Below are 17,479 nucleotides of genomic sequence, written 5' to 3' on the forward strand. Positions count from 1 at the left end.
GGGGTGACGCACAGTAAAACGTAAGCACTGCAGGACAGGAAGCATGATAGTTTTAAACAGAAGCCATGTCTCACTGGGAAGGTGTTAAAAAGACAATTAATGTACTCTTAACTCACATACTTACTAACCCTAACGCCGTACTGATAACATGTTCTTTAAAAAGGCTATCTATGGCTTAACTAAACTTAATTATTCAAAAACATGACATAAAAAGGTGAAAGAATGCCATTAAAAATAAATTACAATTAAAGATATTTCCATTTGAGTTATTATTACAGGAGACCAAAATACGTTATCTCTAACATCCCACCAATTATTACTTCTGAGGAAAAAGATGTATCAGTTTTATTTATGTGCGATTTAATATTTCATATATAAGATGCAATTTTAATCAAAGACTGTTTGGTTTTCCTTAAATTGTGAATGATGGTAACGTCATAAGCCATTTCCAAGGGTGCCTATGCATGGGGGTTGCAAAGGGAATAGGAAATAGTGAGTCTTAAGTGACACAAACATACAAAAATAATGTCCATGAATCACCAGACGAAGACCCTTCCTTATATTCACTGTTTAGATTTTTGAGTCACAGGATATCACGTCAAAATCTCTGAATGACAGATCAGGCGCCTAAACACCATTGTGGTGATAGGCTAAGAGGCGGGACATCTCTAAGCGGTTGACCAATCACAACAGAGACGGCCACCTAAACAATCAGAGCAGACTGGGCTCTGGTTTCAGACAAAGGGTGAAAAGAGGTGTTGCAGCACAGGCAGTATGAGAACAATAAAGAGCTTTTTGAACATTAAGCATGGAGACATGTAGAGACACTACATACTGATATACACCTGAACATCAGCAGGAGAGGACTCTTTAAAGTAGAGACTCAACATACTGATATACACCTGAACATCAGCAGGAGAGGACTCTTTAAAGTAGAGACACTACATACTGATATACACCTGAGCATCAGCAGGAGAGGACTCTTTAAAGTAGAGACACTACATACTGATATACATCTGAACATCAGCAGGAGAGGACTCTTTAAAGTAGAGACACTACATACTGATATACATCTGAACATCAGCAGGAGAGGACTCTTTAAAGTAGAGATACTACATACTGATATACACCTGAACATCAGCAGGAGAGGACTCTTTAAAGTAGAGACTCAACATACTGACATACACCTGAACATCAGCAGGAGAGGACTCTTTAAAGTAGAGACACTACATACTGATATACACCTGAGCATCAGCAGGAGAGGACTCTTTAAAGTAGAGACACTACATACTGATATACATCTGAACATCAGCAGGAGAGGACTCTTTAAAGTAGAGACACTACATACTGATATACATCTGAACATCAGCAGGAGAGGACTCTTTAAAGTAGAGATACTACATACTGATATACACCTGAACATCAGCAGGAGAGGACTCTTTAAAGTAGAGACACTACATATTGAGATACATCTGAACATCAGCAGGAGAGGACTCTTTAAAGTAGAGACACTACATACTGATATACACCTGAACATCAGCAGGAGAGGACTCTTTAAAGTAGAGACACTACATACTGATATACACCTGAACATCAGCAGGAGAGGACTCTTTAAAGTAGAGACACTACATACTGATATGAGTATAATAATATGTCCTCTTTAAAACATCACATTTGCAAACATGAACTCTATTCTTGAGAGGCAGATTGACTAAATGTATGAGGGGTAGTAGCAAGTGAGATTAAGGTTTTAAAGGAGCTAAATAACTTCTAATTGGTATTACGTTTTTAGTTCAATGGCACTCAACAAAGTCCACTGCAAATTCCCATTAACGATGATTTACTCACTTCTGTTTAATTAATTTAGCCCTGAAAGGAAGCTAGACAAAGAAGAACACAAGAGGAAAAATAAAAACCCAAACAAAGCATGTGAACTAAAAGCCAGAAAACACTGTCGAGTCTTTGTTTGAGCTGATTTGTGGGGAGCCGTGTGAAGAGGTCACAGGAGGTCAGCAAAGTACCAGATTAGGCCATTAGAGGGAGAAGACTTTGTGCCGGAATAATCCCTTCATCCTAATCTCTCTTTCTCCCTCCCTGCTGCTAATGGCTGGAAGACAATAAGATGCACTAATCTGTCCAGTGGGAAGCGCTCACATATCTACTGGAGTGCATATAGACTCAAATGTTTTGAAGATTAGTTCCCTGGCATTTCTGCCTTATTAGATAGAGCCTTAGTGGAGGGAGGCAGGGACCATGAGAGAGGGGGAGATACTGAGAAATAACATAAGGGAAAAGCTGAAGTTCAGTTCATTACAACTGCTACATTTTTGTTTTTGGTTAAATAGTGGCAAAACAGCTTGAAGGCAGGAACAAGTGATGCAAGACAGTGAAACTTGAAATCAGTCAAAAGCTATACAAATCAAAAGAGCTGCCAGTTTGATTCAGATCTTCAATGTAAATTCACAATATTTAATTTTTTTAAAGGACATTTTGTGCTTATTTTCAGGTGTATACAGTGTGTAGTGTCTCTACTTTAAAGAGTCCTCTCCTGCTGATGTTCAGGTGTATATCAGTATTTAGTGTCTCTACTTTAAAGAGTCCTCTCCTGATGATGTTCAGGTGTATATCAGTATGTAGTGTCTCTCCTTTAAAGAGTCCTCTCCTGCTGATGTTCAGGTGTATATCAGTATGTAGTGTCTCTACTTTAAAGAGTCCTCTCCTGCTGATGTTCAGGTGTATATCAGTATATAGTGTCTCTACTTTAAAGAGTCCTCTCCTGCTGATGTTCAGGTGTATATCAGTATATAGTGTCTCTACTTTAAAGAGTCCTCTCCTGCTGATGTTCAGGTGTATATCAGTATGTAGTGTCTCTACTTTAAAGAGTCCTCTCCTGCTGATGTTCAGGTGTATATCAGTATATAGTGTCTCTACTTTAAAGAGTCCTCTCCTGCTGATGTTCAGGTGTATATCAGTATGTAGTGTCTCTACTTTAAAGAGTCCTCTCCTGCTGATGTTCAGGTGTATATCAGTATGTAGTGTCTCTACTTTAAAGAGTCCTCTCCTGCCGATGTTCAGGTGTATATCAGTATATAGTGTCTCTACTTTAAAGAGTCCTCTCCTGCTGATGTTCAGGTGTATATCAGTATGTAGTGTCTCTACTGGGACATGTCTCCATGCTTTAATGTTCAAAAAGCTCTTTATTGTTCTCATACTGTCTGTGCTGCAGCACCTCTTTTCACCCTCTGTCTGAAACCAGAGCCCAGTCTGCTCTGATTGGTTAGCTGGCCGGCTCTGTTGTGATTTGTCGACTGCTTAGAGATGTCCCGCCCCTTAGCCAATCACGTACAATGTGTTGGAGCGCTAGCCAAAAAAGTGTAAGTGCTAGAAAGTGATGTCATTGTGTTAAGGAAGTAAACAAAGGTGTCCAAATGGAGGCGTTCCAGTCAGGGACTTTAGCCTTTGGAAACTCAAGATACCCAGATGTATGCGCACAAAAGGGATTTTTTTTCTATTACAAATATACATCCCCTTTAAATCCAAGTTTTAAATCCTTGAGTTTAAAGGCTTATCTGATGCCAACTGTTTACTATAAGGATTTTACAACTGAATTACTACAAATTGTTTTATCCTCCATCTCGATGGTCTGAAGGTAAACAGTGGAATTGGGGCGTTCTTGTTCATGAAGTAATCTTCCAGGAATGTGTGCTTTCTTAATTGTTTTGGCCGGTGCAGCGCAGTCTGTTGCCAGATGACGTTGCACGGCAAAAAGTTGAGCCATTTTCAATTTCCTTTTTCTTTTTATGTTGGCACCGTTGGCCATGTTGCTAATTTTCTGTGGTTATGCATTCAACAGAAAATTAATCTGCAACAAAATGACTCATCCTTCTCTTATAGTCTTTGATTTGAAAAACCACAAGAAATCCTTCAACCCAAGCTTCTCCTTTTCACTCTCGATTTGATGTGCTGTATTAATGCTTAAAAGAATCAGAAATTCAGAAATGTCAAAACAGTCCCTTTATGGAAAACGTCTTTTCTTCTTAATGACTGATAAATACAGACATCCTAAGTGGTTTTAATGTCAGCTTCTCTTTGCGTCTCGTGTCTGTCTGTCTCTTTCTGTCTCTCTCTCAGTGGGTCAGGGCCTAAAATGGGTCACAGGCCTATGTTTAATAGATCCCCATTCGGCCACATTAGCCCGGGTCCCATGATGAGAGGCTAAATGTTTCATTTGGGTCCCAGGCTGAGGGTTTAAGAGCCCTGGTCCTGAATGATAGCTGAGCGAAAGTCCTTGGCCTTCACTCTGAGTCTCACCCTGGCACCAGGAAGGGTCTGTCCACAGCTGATAAATGGTTTTAATGTGATCTCTTCTACTCTTTTTTCTACTTCTATATGCTTCCACATTCCTCTCTGCACCATCACACTATCCTTATTCTCTCAATGCAAATAACTTTACAGGCATGACCATAGTGACATACAGTATTGCCGAAGCTTTGTACAATTACAACATACATATGTATACATTTGGACTGTGCCTTTATGTTCATAAACATTTTGAACAAAAGCAAGAATATCATGTCTCCCTCTTTTCCTTCCTCTATTTCTCTCCTAGATGATGGCATGCTTCCACATTTCTCTCTGCCCCCTCATATGACCATAGTACGATAATACTTTAATGGTCAGATCAAGTCTGAAATTTGACTTGCATAGACAAATAACAACAAACATTTAACATAACAGCACAATCACTGAGAGAAAAAAATGTCAATGATCCTTTAGCGTGCATTTGATCTGGATCCAGCTCCGTATCGATATACAGTATTGCCGAATAAATATACATTTGGACTGTGTTCATAAACGTTTTTTTTTTCTTGTCCGATGTGAAGGTCCAAGGACAGAGGGTGTCGTATTGATATTCTGTACAAACTGTAAAGTCCACTGAGATAAATTTAACAATTGTCATACCCTCCTACTGTATTGTCAGAAAAATCTCACTTGTCACCGGCTTGAGCTTGAATCTCAGGATCCATGTATCTGTGATCCTCTCCAGAATGGAAGGAGTCATCACATACAGAGCATCAACTAGTTCCTGAACAGTGTCCTTCACATGCTGATATCCAAGAGAGGGAGTTACACAGTCACAAGATGGAGGAATAGAAAGCAGTATTCAATGTTTACTTCAGATTAGCTCCACGTCAGAAATGATCATGCTTGTCATATGTCTCTCTCCATAGAGGCTGAATCATCATGTTAATCACATAGCTATCATATGCCTCAAACAGTCCTGATGCTCTTCTAGGTAATCACACATCCTGTCATGTTCACAGCTACAGTTGGGATACCTTTGATATCATGTGACTCTCATGTTGGAAGAGGACATTCAGTACTTTCCCAACAGCTATATAAATAAACATTGGTTGATTGATTGATTGATTTGGAACAAAAGCAAGAATATCGTGTTCACTTCTGCCTCTTTTCCTTCCTCTATTTCTCTCCTAGATGATGGCTTGGCTCCAGATGTGGACTATAGCCATTACGGCCCTGTCCGTCTCTCTAGCTGTTTCCGATTCTCACTTTCCTCTGGTGGAAGCAGAGCGGCTAGGCGAAGCTGAGATTGTGAAGAAGGAGACGCATCCTGTCCTGTTCAGGCAGAAAAGAGATTGGATCTGGAACTCTCTGTATGTGGAAGAGGAGAAACCTGCACCCATTCCCTATAAGATCGGACAGGTAATGTGGAAATGGAAATCCTTTTTGAAGCACTGATTCCAAAAACATGGAGGATGGATTTGATGGAAAACTAAAGATTTAATTTAAAGCTTGGCGAAAGAGAAACAGAAGATGAACATCCCGGATGAGTCCCCAAAAACGTTACAGCGACAGCATAATTCATAATTGTATTTACCAACATTCAAAGCCTTCTAAACCAAACTATGTGTGTCTGGAGGACAGAAAAAAAAGAACAAAATATGGAGGAAGCCTTAGCCAGCCAAAACTGGACTACCAAATTCTCTAAATTTAACAAAAACACATAACAAAAATGTATTTAAATTAGGCTAACTGAGTGCTGTGGTGTCTGGTATTACTTACCACGTGGAAGGCTCACAACTTAAAGTGGACCTATCATGCCATATTTGAATAATATATTGTAGGGCCATACCTATATAAGGTATATTTATACGTTTTTTTTTCAAAATACCAAACAGATCATGCATTTTAGACATGCCTCATCTTTGCATGCGCTGCAGCTGACCACGCCCCTACGAGCGCCATGTTACCATGCTGTTACCATGCTCTTACCATGCCACGCAATCTCTCATTCCCCTGATTGGTGGAGAGTTGGCCATATAGGCGGAGCTCCTCGTCACTGACGTCAGAGAATTTTCAAATCTGTATCAGTCTGTATCAGATCCGTTGCAGCCCTGTTTTTAGAGATTTGGGTATGGAGGAAAAGAGAAAGGGTTGTGTTTTCTGACACTTGGTGAGTTCCCTGACACACCGGGGACACGTATTCATGTATAAAAGACGTACACAAGTACATTTAGCATGATAGGTCCCCTTTAAACAAGAATCCTCCTCATGTTTCTTGTCTACTTCCTGGTCCTGTGTTTCTACAGTTCAGTCTTTAAACCTCCATTAATCGACTTCAATTTGTATTTTTGTCTCATCCATTCAGTTTTAATGATGCCGTATGCTCCGAATCTAGGCCATTAACTTGTTGCTAACCATCTCTTTGATGAATATTTGAGGGATTTCTCGAGAATACTCAGTTTATTTGTAGAGACTTAGCTGGAAGGTTGTTGATTTCAAGTCGTCACTCCAGGACCAGCTGGGAAAGAAAAACCACAAAACTGTATTTTTATTTTTCTTTCATCCGCAGCTAAAGTCGAGCCAGAGAGTGGATGTGAAGAGCTTCAAAATCGAGGGTGAAGGAGCGAACACCATCTTTCACGTGGATAACAAGGGAGACCTGTTTGTCTCCAGGTCTCTGGACAGAGAGGAGAAGAACGCTTATCATCTGACCGCCACAATGTTCGACGGGAACAATCAGCTGATAGAGGATTCCGGAGAATTTGTTGTTCAAGTGACCGACATCAACGACAACACTCCAGTTTTCCCCAAAACATATAATGGATCCATTATGGAGAGGTCTACGATAGGTGAGTAACGTCACAAAAGATCGTCAGAAAAAGGTTCCTCACTAATGTGAACATGTAGATGTCAAATTAGGTCGTTAGTTCTTTCAAGTATTACCGTTGTTACGTCCCAGCTCGTGGAAAGTAACATAACCAGTTGGAAGTTGGTAAATTGGAAGTTGTTTAATGAAAGAGCTCAATAAGATCCAATAGTCATCATTGGTATAGCTGTATATTAGCAACCTTACTCTATAAAAATTATGGTACCATTAAAACAAAATGGCAGTTCTCTAAGGGAAATGTATTTTTCTCCGGGGTGATGGTACAGTTTTAAAGATGTGGTTCATAGTTTAGATTTCGACAACAAAACAGGATAGATGATACTTGAACATGGTTTGGCTTCAAAAATATGTTATGTATCTTAGTTTATGTCCAAATGTTTACATGAGTCAATTGACTTTTTGTTTCCCGTTAAATGGAAATACGTAAGTCCTGTGTTTTGGACCCACATTTTTCAGCCTGACCAACATATTTCAGATATGTTAAAGATAATCCTTAAACCATAATTGACAATACAATGTAATGGTATGGAAATGCCGTTTTTATCCACTTCATCCACAAATGTACACACCATAAAAGCATGAAGCATTTTCTTGCAGAACAATCTTTCCGCTGTTGTTAAGTATTTGACATTTAACACCCAGTGATAATTAAGTATAAAAATAGACTTGACTGTGAAAAGACGAGGACAAATGAAACATAATGTCAACACCTGTCAAAACCAGTCATAAGCACATCATACTGTGAAAAAAAGGCACATTAAGGACTGAAATACCACTATAGCAAACAATCAGAACGTATAATCATTTCAAATGCCAGGATGCACGGACATTTGGATATTTCTGCATGGATTTATGTTGTTTTACGATCTGCATTTAGGAACTAAAGTAATTGAGGTGAGGGCCACCGATGCTGACGACCCCACCACCGCTAACGGAGAACTCAAGTACTCTTTGATCCAAGATAGAGCCATTTCTCCCTTCGAAATCCACAGCACTACAGGTAAGCAGAGATAAACACATCCTTTACTCAAGTAGAAGTACAGATACTCGTGTTTAAAAATACTCTGGTGAAAGTAGAAGTACTGACTAAACTTCTTTACTCAAGTCAAAGTAAAGAGGCTTTGAAATGTACTTCAGTAAAAAGTACCCATAACTAGCAGCTGTTTTAAAGAGTACCTGACCTCCCTTTATATTAATAGAACAATAATGTCATTGTTAGCTAATGAATGTTTCCATGCTGAACAACGGCAACATGACAACGTTTTCATTGGTCCCTCTTCTTTAGAGAAGACCAGGAAATGATGGATACACGGATCGTGTTCAAATCAATAGGCACGCAATGACTCTAAATAATAATGATCACGCCACCAAACACACATTCAGACTAAAGGAACCAGCCTGTTTGGAAAATGTGAGAAGTAGAAAATACAGGTATTTGTGTTCAACATGTAAGAAGTAGAAAGTACAGGTATTTGGGTTTAACATGTAAGAAGTAGAAAGTACAGGTATTTAGGTTCAACATGTAAGAAGTAGAAAGTACAGGTATTTGTGTTCAACATGTAAGAAGTAGAAAGTACAGGTATTTGTGTTCAACATGTAAGAAGTAGAAAGTACAGGTATTTGTGTTCAACATGTAAGAAGTAGAAAGTACAGGTATTTGTGTTCAACATGTAAGAAGTAGAAAGTACAGGTATTTGAGTTCAACATGTGAGAAGTAGAAAGTACAGGTATTTGTGTTCAACATGTAAGAAGTAGAAAGTACAGGTATTTGGGTTTAACATGTAAGAAGTAGAAAGTACAGGTATTTAGGTTCAACATGTAAGAAGTAGAAAGTACAGGTATTTGTGTTCAACATGTAAGAAGTAGAAAGTACAGGTATTTGTGTTCAACATGTGAGAAGTAGAAAGTACAGGTATTTGAGTTCAACATGTAAGAAGTAGAAAGCACAGGTATTTGAGTTAAACATGTAAGAAGTAGAAAGTACAGGTATTTGTGTTCAACATGTAAGAAGTAGAAAGTACAGGTATTTGTGTTCAACATGTAAGAAGTAGAAAGTACAGGTATTTGAGTTCAACATGTGAGAAGTAGAAAGTACAGGTATTTGAGTTCAACATGTGAGAAGTAGAAAGTACAGGTATTTGAGTTCAACATGTAAGAAGTAGAAAGTACAGGTATTTGAGTTCAACATGTAAGAAGTAGAAAGCACAGGTATTTGAGTTAAACATGTAAGAAGTAGAAAGTACAGGTATTTGTGTTCAACATGTAAGAAGTAGAAAGTACAGGTATTTGTGTTCAACATGTAAGAAGTAGAAAGTACAGGTATTTGAGTTCAACATGTGAGAAGTAGAAAGTTCAGGTATTTGTGTTCAACATGTAAGAAGTAGAAAGTACAGGTATTTGAGTTCAACATGTAAGAAGTAGAAAGTACAGGTATTTGAGTTCAACATGTAAGAAGTAGAAAGTTCAGGTATTTGGGTTCAACATGTAAGAAGTAGAAAGTACAGGTATTTGTGTTCAACATGTAAGAAGTACAAAGTACAGGTATTTGTGTTCAACATGTAATAAGTAGAAAGTTCAGGTATTTGTGTTCAACATGTAAGAAGTACAAAGTACAGGTATTTGGGTTCAACATGTAAGAAGTAGAAAGTACAGGTATTTGTGTTCAACATGTAATAAGTAGAAAGTACAGGTATTTGAGTTCAACATGTAAGAAGTAGAAAGCACAGGTATTTGAGTTAAACATGTAAGAAGTAGAAAGTACAGGTATTTGTGTTCAACATGTAAGAAGTAGAAAGTACAGGTATTTGTGTTCAACATGTAAGAAGTAGAAAGTACAGGTATTTGAGTTCAACATGTGAGAAGTAGAAAGTTCAGGTATTTGTGTTCAACATGTAAGAAGTAGAAAGTACAGGTATTTGAGTTCAACATGTAAGAAGTAGAAAGTACAGGTATTTGAGTTCAACATGTAAGAAGTAGAAAGTTCAGGTATTTGGGTTCAACATGTAAGAAGTAGAAAGTACAGGTATTTGTGTTCAACATGTAAGAAGTACAAAGTACAGGTATTTGTGTTCAACATGTAATAAGTAGAAAGTTCAGGTATTTGTGTTCAACATGTAAGAAGTACAAAGTACAGGTATTTGGGTTCAACATGTAAGAAGTAGAAAGTACAGGTATTTGTGTTCAACATGTAATAAGTACAAAGTACAGGTATTTGTGTTCAACATGTAAGAAGTAGAAAGTACAGGTATTTGGGTTCAACATGTAAGAAGTAGAAAGTACAGGTATTTGTGTTCAACATGTGAGAAGTAGAAAGTACAGGTATTTGAGTTCAACATGTGAGAAGTAGAAAGTACAGGTATTTGAGTTCAACATGTGAGAAGTGGAAAGTACAGGTATTTGTGTTCAACATGTAAGAAGTAGAAAGTACAGGTATTTGGGTTCAACATGTAAGAAGTAGAAAGTACAGGTATTTGGGTTCAACATGTGAGAAGTAGAAAGTACAGGTATTTGAGTTCAACATGTAAGAAGTAGAAAGTACAGGTATTTGGGTTCAACATGTGAGAAGTAGAAAGTACAGGTATTTGTGTTCAACATGTAAGAAGTAGAAAGTACAAGTATTTGGGTTCAACATGTAAGAAGTAGAAAGTACAGGTATTTGGGTTAAAAATATAAGAAGTCAAAGTAAAAAGTCGTCAGAAAAATAAGTAGTGGAGTAAAGTACTGAAACCAGAAGAATGTACTTCAAGTTTCAAGGCGTTTATTGTCATGTGTGGATAGCTACAGTGTAGTTATGAGAGTGAACATCTTAGGTCTCAGGCTCCTCCAACAGTGCAACACAATAAAACAAATAAAATAAAATAGAATATAATAGAAACAGAATATGATAGAAACTGTGAAGAATAGTCTATATACAGTAATTGGAATATTGATATGATATCTGTGAGTTGCAAACAGATGAATGTTATGTATGTTATTTCAAAAGTGAAGGTGTTTAACAGTCTTATGGGCCTGTGTGATGATACTGAACTTAAGTACAATAACAAAGTATTTGAACTCCACTACTTCCCACCTCTGCTGAAAAGCTCGCCGCACTGACGTCCAAAAAACATCATTACCCCGCAGCAACATTGTCTTTTTTTAAGTTAATGAAGGCGAGGTGTAAGTTAATGAAGGCGAGGTGTAGATGCACGAGCTATTTTTACTTGAATATGAGTCAGAGTTGACCTCAAAAGATAACACCTTCTCTGTTCTCTGCAGGTGTGATCAGCTGCAAGACAAACACGCTGGACCGGGAGAGCCAGAGTCGGTTTGTGTTGGTGGTTAAAGCTCAGGATATGAGAGGAATGGCCTCCGGCAGCACATCCACCACCTCCGTCACCATCTCTATCACCGACGCCAACGACAACTACGCCTCGTTCATCCGAAGTACGTTCATTTGAGTCTCAGTGGGGAACACCAAAAGGGACATTGCGGATGATAGGCAACAATAAAAAGAAAGTAAACTAACATTAAATAAACAGGATAACACTTGTTAATAACATAAAAGAGAAATAGGTTGAAGTAGCAGTTGTGTAAAAAGTAAGGAATCCTATAATACTGAAATAGCAATCATTCGAGAGAGGTGTTCATTGCACATAACAATGATTATTGCACGTTGTCACAGTCTGAAGTGAAGTAGCAGCCAGAAGTAATAATAATAAGATGCAAAATAGTTTATATTGCTAACAAGGTGAAGTGCTAAAGTATTTTAAACCTATTTTAAGAAATATTTTTGAACATTTGGTCATCTTTTCGACACATTGCATATAACTTTGTTCTGGTTTTTATACAGAATTATTTATTGGCAGCACCTGAAAGATCGCTGACATCCACTTAGATCAGGTCCACTTAGATAAGGGGTGTCAAACTTAAGGCCCGGGGGCCAAATCCGGCCTGCGGCTTCATTTCTTGTGGCCCGCAAGATCTCTGAAAGAATGTAACATGTTTACTATACGGTTACATGCCGATTTACAGAAGCACGATGTCCATGAACTACATTTCCCACAATGCATCTCAAATATGCCTTTTTGTTAGAATTGGCCTTTTTCTCAGAATTTGACTTTTTCTCAGAATTTGACTTTTAATTGTTATTTTTTTGTTTTGATTTTGACTTTTTTAATCATTTTGTGACATTCTCACTGAAGAGACTTAAACTTATTTGCCCTTGACTTCTTCTTTCAGACGTAGTTATTTATTTATTTATTTATTTATTAATAATGTAATATAATACATTATTTTATATTAAATATTTATATATGTATGTTCATATAGTCTTAAAGTTACAACCGGCCCTTTGAGTGCAACCATAATGCTGATGTGGCCCGTGATGAAATTGAGTTTGACACCCCTGACTTAGAGCAATGTTTTTTATAAATACATGAACACATTATCTTTTTTGTCCTTTGGATTTTCTATGTTTTACTTTTAGCGTCTCCTTTAATCTATTCACATGACATCTATTGCATGACTGTCGGTTCCTCTCCAATTGTTCTTCCATTTCTTCACCGTTAATTTGGGGGTTTCTTTCTGAGATTTTATTTGTGCCAAGTGCAGAGGGTGATGAATGCTTTATACACTGTAGAGACCACGAAGTAGGTGTTATTTGTGATATTGGGCTGTATCAATAACATTTGATTGTTTGATTGATGAACACATTGACCGTCTCATATTCACATTGATTGGGAGGCTGTGGCTCAGTGGAATAGTGTGCTGAACTTTCAATCAGGGGGTAGCAAGTTCGAGTCCCACTGCACTCAGCATGTCGTTGTGTCCCTGAGACACTTCACCCCAAATTGCTCCTGTGGGGATTGGCCACAGTACTGAATGTATATAAATCGCTTTGGATAAAACCGTCTAACAAGTGACATGTAATGTGATTTTCTGTCTTCAGGGATTTATGAACTGCAGGTTCCAGAGGACCACAAGCTGAACGAGAAGATCGGCACTCTGGAGCTGGAGGATCGAGACGAGATTCAGAACAAAGAGCCCATCTTCACTATTCTCAATGAAAACAGCAAAATGTTCAACATCGAACTCAGCCCCAACAAGGACGGAAACCTCATGCTCAAACAGGTAGGAGGCAATGTGGATAAATAGATATGTAATAATATATAATATAAACGATTTTGTTACTTTGAGTTTGCTGTCATATTCTTCAATTTGTGATTGAGTTGGAGAAGATAAGAAAAAATAAGATGAGATAAGATGTACTTTATTAATCCCAATTTGCGGAATGTTTTCGTTGCAGCAGCATAAAACAAAACAAGCCATTGCGCATTACTAAAATAGAAGAAATAAAAAATTCTAAAATAGAAACATCTCGAAATAGAAATAGAAATAAACCAGCATTCGAGAACAAGAACAATATACAGATGACCGTGAAGATAACAATCTATTATCTGTCTGACAAATAAAAACACTATGTAGTTCCCTTAAACTTAGTTCCCTCTTCATGTTACCTTTTATTTCAAGATGTAATGGCTTCCTTCCTTTATTTTGAGTATTTGGCCGCATTGGCTGTGGTGTATCTTGAGATATGAATCCATGCAACACAAATGTACCCTTGACTTGTTGATGTTTGGTATTTTGCTTCGTGGAAATTGGTCATTTCGGACATTTTTAGCAGGGAATTTTTATGTTGAACACATAATTAAAAACCTATACTTCATGACCTCCTTCTGGCAAGGGAAGCTATTTATGCTTGCAGGAATTTTTGCAATATTTGGGACATCAGAGAGCTGAACATTTATCCTAATGAAATGTAATAGCTTGTACCAACGTTGCATGGCCTAAAATCACAGCACAATCTTCCCCTCAGCTCCGTAGCTCCTCATCTTCCTCCCGGCTGTGTTTACAGAGCATCCAGCTATCGTCCACACTGCGGTGAAGGTCTTATTCTTGTTAAGCTGTTTACACATGCCTTTGATACCCTGCGACTGAGATTCCCTGTAACCATGCATAATCCAGTTAGCAGAATATCCCTGCCTACCTGTGGTGGTCCCATCCACAGATAAAACACTCCGCCAGAAACAACATTTTACTGCTGTTTCTCATTCAGCGGGAGAAAAACGATAAGCAGAAATGTGAAAGTAAGCTCGCTGCCATTTATTTGTCGACATGAAAGTGCATTCGCAACACCATGCGAGTCTCAGATTGTGCAGACTTGGAAAAAAGGGTGTTTTCACGCATGGTAACATGTTTAGCATGGAAGGGAAAAATATGGCACTTTAGTGGGTTTCTTAAATCCAGAGTGTGAGCCAGGATTTTGTCACATTTAAATCCTTTTTACACCTGGCAAAGACAGGGAGTCCTTGGTGAAAAGACGCAGGTGTGAATCCACTGAGGATAACGATAGGAGATGCAGGTGAACATATAAAGTGCAAAATGGTCTAAAAATATAGACCAACAAATCGTGGCAATTTAGATTTTGAAATATTAAAACACCTTAACTTCTTCAATGGATAGAAAGCATTTCAAGCTGGATCAAAACTACAAAATCATTCATATGAGGTGCATGTTAAAGAGGTATGAGCCTCGCATGATAGCTGAAAAGAAACAAAATATCTTATCAAATCTACTGCTTTAAAGACTTCATGAAAAACTGATCTGGAGTCTGGAACTGCAACGCAAATTAAAATGATTTTCTGATGGACTAAAACAAATGTTTGTTGTCCAAAGAGGACGTTAAATTAACCGGTTTCCTTTCTGCGGGTTGATATGACTGCACATAGTCCCTTGATCCTCCTTAGCAACGGTCTGTTCTCCTTAGCAACGGTCTGTTAGGCTGGCAATAATGTACAACCACTCTAATGACCAAATTGACGAATCAGAAATGAGTATTCAAATAAGCTGCGGAATAACAATTGAACAATGCTTAGTGTACATTTTTAGTCCTGTTTTGGTCTTTTGGAAAAACAATATTACGGCATTTAAACTGTTAGGAAAAGAGCTCAAAAGAAGTCTAAGGTTATAACGATTATCTCAAAGTAACGTTTTTTGATTGCCATTCTCCTCTTTCCCCAGGCTCTGGACTACGAGACAAAGAGCATCTACACCTTCGCTGTCCAGGTGCGAGAAACCCTGCGTTTCCCCGCCGATAACAAGAACAGTGCAGTCACCACAGCTCAGGTAAACACATCCTGTCCTCACAATTTCCATTTATATCTACATTACAAATCTGAGATCAATCTTAAAACTGTTGTGAATGAATTTAAATCCACAGGTGAACATCAAGGTGTTGGATGTAGACGAAGCTCCACTCTTCTCACAGCCCATCTACACTTTCAATGTGATGGAGGAACGTACGGTGAACAACATCGGATCAGTGAAAGCCCGAGACCCTGACAGAGCTAATAAGACCATACGGTATGCAAATGTTAAAATAAATAAATAATGTAATTTGACTTTAAAGTTCACCTATTGTGCAAAATCCACTTCTTCATGTCTCTTCTACATCAACATGTGTCCCCTTTTCTTCATGTCTCTTCTACATCAACATGTGTCCCCTCTTCTTCATGTCTCTTCTACATCAACATGTGTCCCCTTTTCTTCATGTCTCTTCTACATCAACATGTGTCCCCTCTTCTTCATGTCTCTTCTACATCAACATGTGTCCCCTCTTCTTCATGTCTCTCCTACATCAACATGTGTCCCCCTCTTCTTCATGTCTCTCCTACATCAACATGTGTCCCCTCTGTGGAAAGAGACTCTGAAAGTTTCAGGAACAAAGATTCTCTCTCTTTTTGATCCATTTCTATAAAAACCTGTCTGAAAATGAGCTGATCAGATTTTGGCCACTTTATGATGTCATAACGATGTTTTGTCTTGTTGAACCATTAGCCAATCAGCAACCAAGGTAACCCCCCCCCCCCCCCCCCCCCCCTTATCACCTGAATCTCCTGCTAGAGCACCATTGAGTTCTTTTTAACCAAATCTCTCTCAGAGGGGCGTGGGGAGGGGCTCCTTATTTTCATCTAAAGTAACAGACAGAGAATCAGCACTTTGGAAACAGGGCAGAAACAGAGGGGATTATGGGTAATGCTGCAAAGGTCTGTTTGGTATTTGGAGCCAAACACTTCAGAAACATGTTTTGTAAATATCTGAGACCTACAATATATTGATGAAAAACAGTATAATAGGGGACCTTTAATACTCTTTCCCTCTGTTTAGGTATTCCATCTTGGATAAGGACTGCCCCATCGGAATTCACCCGTTCACAGGTCAGCTCTCCACCCAGAGGACGCTGGACCGAGAGCTGGAGGCCACACACATGTTTCAAGTTAAAGCTCAGGAGGAGCCAAGTGGTACGCCCACACACACACACATACACACACAAGCTGCACAAGTGTATTAATCCTTCAACAATAGAGCCTCAGATCAAAAATTAAAACCATCTGTGTTCTGTAACAACGGCAAAGTGCATTCAGGCGGAGATTACAAAGGCCAAAAAAAACAGTGTGTTCTTTTGTTGTTGTTCAACTCTTCTGGATGTATTCCCGGATGGGAGTGTAGTGCAGGAATGATCGTAAAACATATGAATGAATCAGCATTTTACCACTTCCTGTTCCCTTGTCTTGAAGTCCATCTTGAATGTGTTTTTGGTTGTTAGCCTGCAATAAGTTGGTTAACACAAGCTGAAGAGATGTTGTACTATGACACAGAACACATAAGTAAATACCCCAAAGGTGAATTTAAAAATGTAAGTTGCTAACAAGTGTCTCATTGAGATGACTAAACGTCTTTACCGACAACATTAGCCGCCTTTAGCTTAGCGGTGGTCCCGTGAAGTCATGTGAAGTGATGTGACCATGCTGTAGTTCCTTTATAGCCCAACATTAGCTTCCTTTAGCTTAGCGGTGGTGACGTGAAGTCATGTGACCGAGCTGTAGTTTCTTTATTGCCTAACATTAGCCACCTTTAGCTTAGCTGTGGTGACGTGAAGTCATGTGACCGAGCTGTAGTTTCTTTATTGCCTAACATTAGCCACCTTTAGCTTAGCTGTGGTGACGTGAAGTCATGTGACCGAGCTGTAGTTCCTTTATAGCCCAACATTAGCCACCTTTAGCTTAGCTGTGGTGAAGTGAAGTCATGTGACCGTGCTGTAGTTTCTTTATTGCCTAACATTAGCCACCTTTAGCTTAGCTGTGGTGACGTGAAGTCATGTGACCGAGCTGTAGTTTCTTTATAGCCTAACATTAGCCACCTTTAGCTTAGCTGTGGTGAAGTGAAGTCATGTGACCGTGCTGTAGT

General features: G+C 38.6%; 1 protein-coding gene across 2 annotated transcripts in view; it reads left to right on the top strand.

The window, feature by feature from the left end:
- Positions 1-17,479, top strand: part of cdh5 (cadherin 5) — a 94,326-nt gene that overhangs the window by 41,819 nt on the left and 35,028 nt on the right. For both annotated transcript variants that reach the window (XM_079690666.1, XM_079690667.1), the window contains 8 exons: positions 5,497-5,724; positions 6,875-7,154; positions 8,070-8,192; positions 11,450-11,617; positions 13,122-13,303; positions 15,254-15,358; positions 15,453-15,595; positions 16,400-16,533. In XM_079690666.1, coding sequence (XP_079546792.1) covers positions 5,497-5,724; positions 6,875-7,154; positions 8,070-8,192; positions 11,450-11,617; positions 13,122-13,303; positions 15,254-15,358; positions 15,453-15,595; positions 16,400-16,533 — 1,363 coding nt within the window. The remainder of the gene's footprint in view (positions 1-5,496; positions 5,725-6,874; positions 7,155-8,069; positions 8,193-11,449; positions 11,618-13,121; positions 13,304-15,253; positions 15,359-15,452; positions 15,596-16,399; positions 16,534-17,479) is intronic.

The sequence above is a fragment of the Notothenia rossii genome (assembly GCF_949606895.1).
Source record: "Notothenia rossii genome assembly, chromosome: 6".
In the NCBI taxonomy this organism is placed as follows: Eukaryota; Metazoa; Chordata; class Actinopteri; order Perciformes; family Nototheniidae; genus Notothenia; species Notothenia rossii.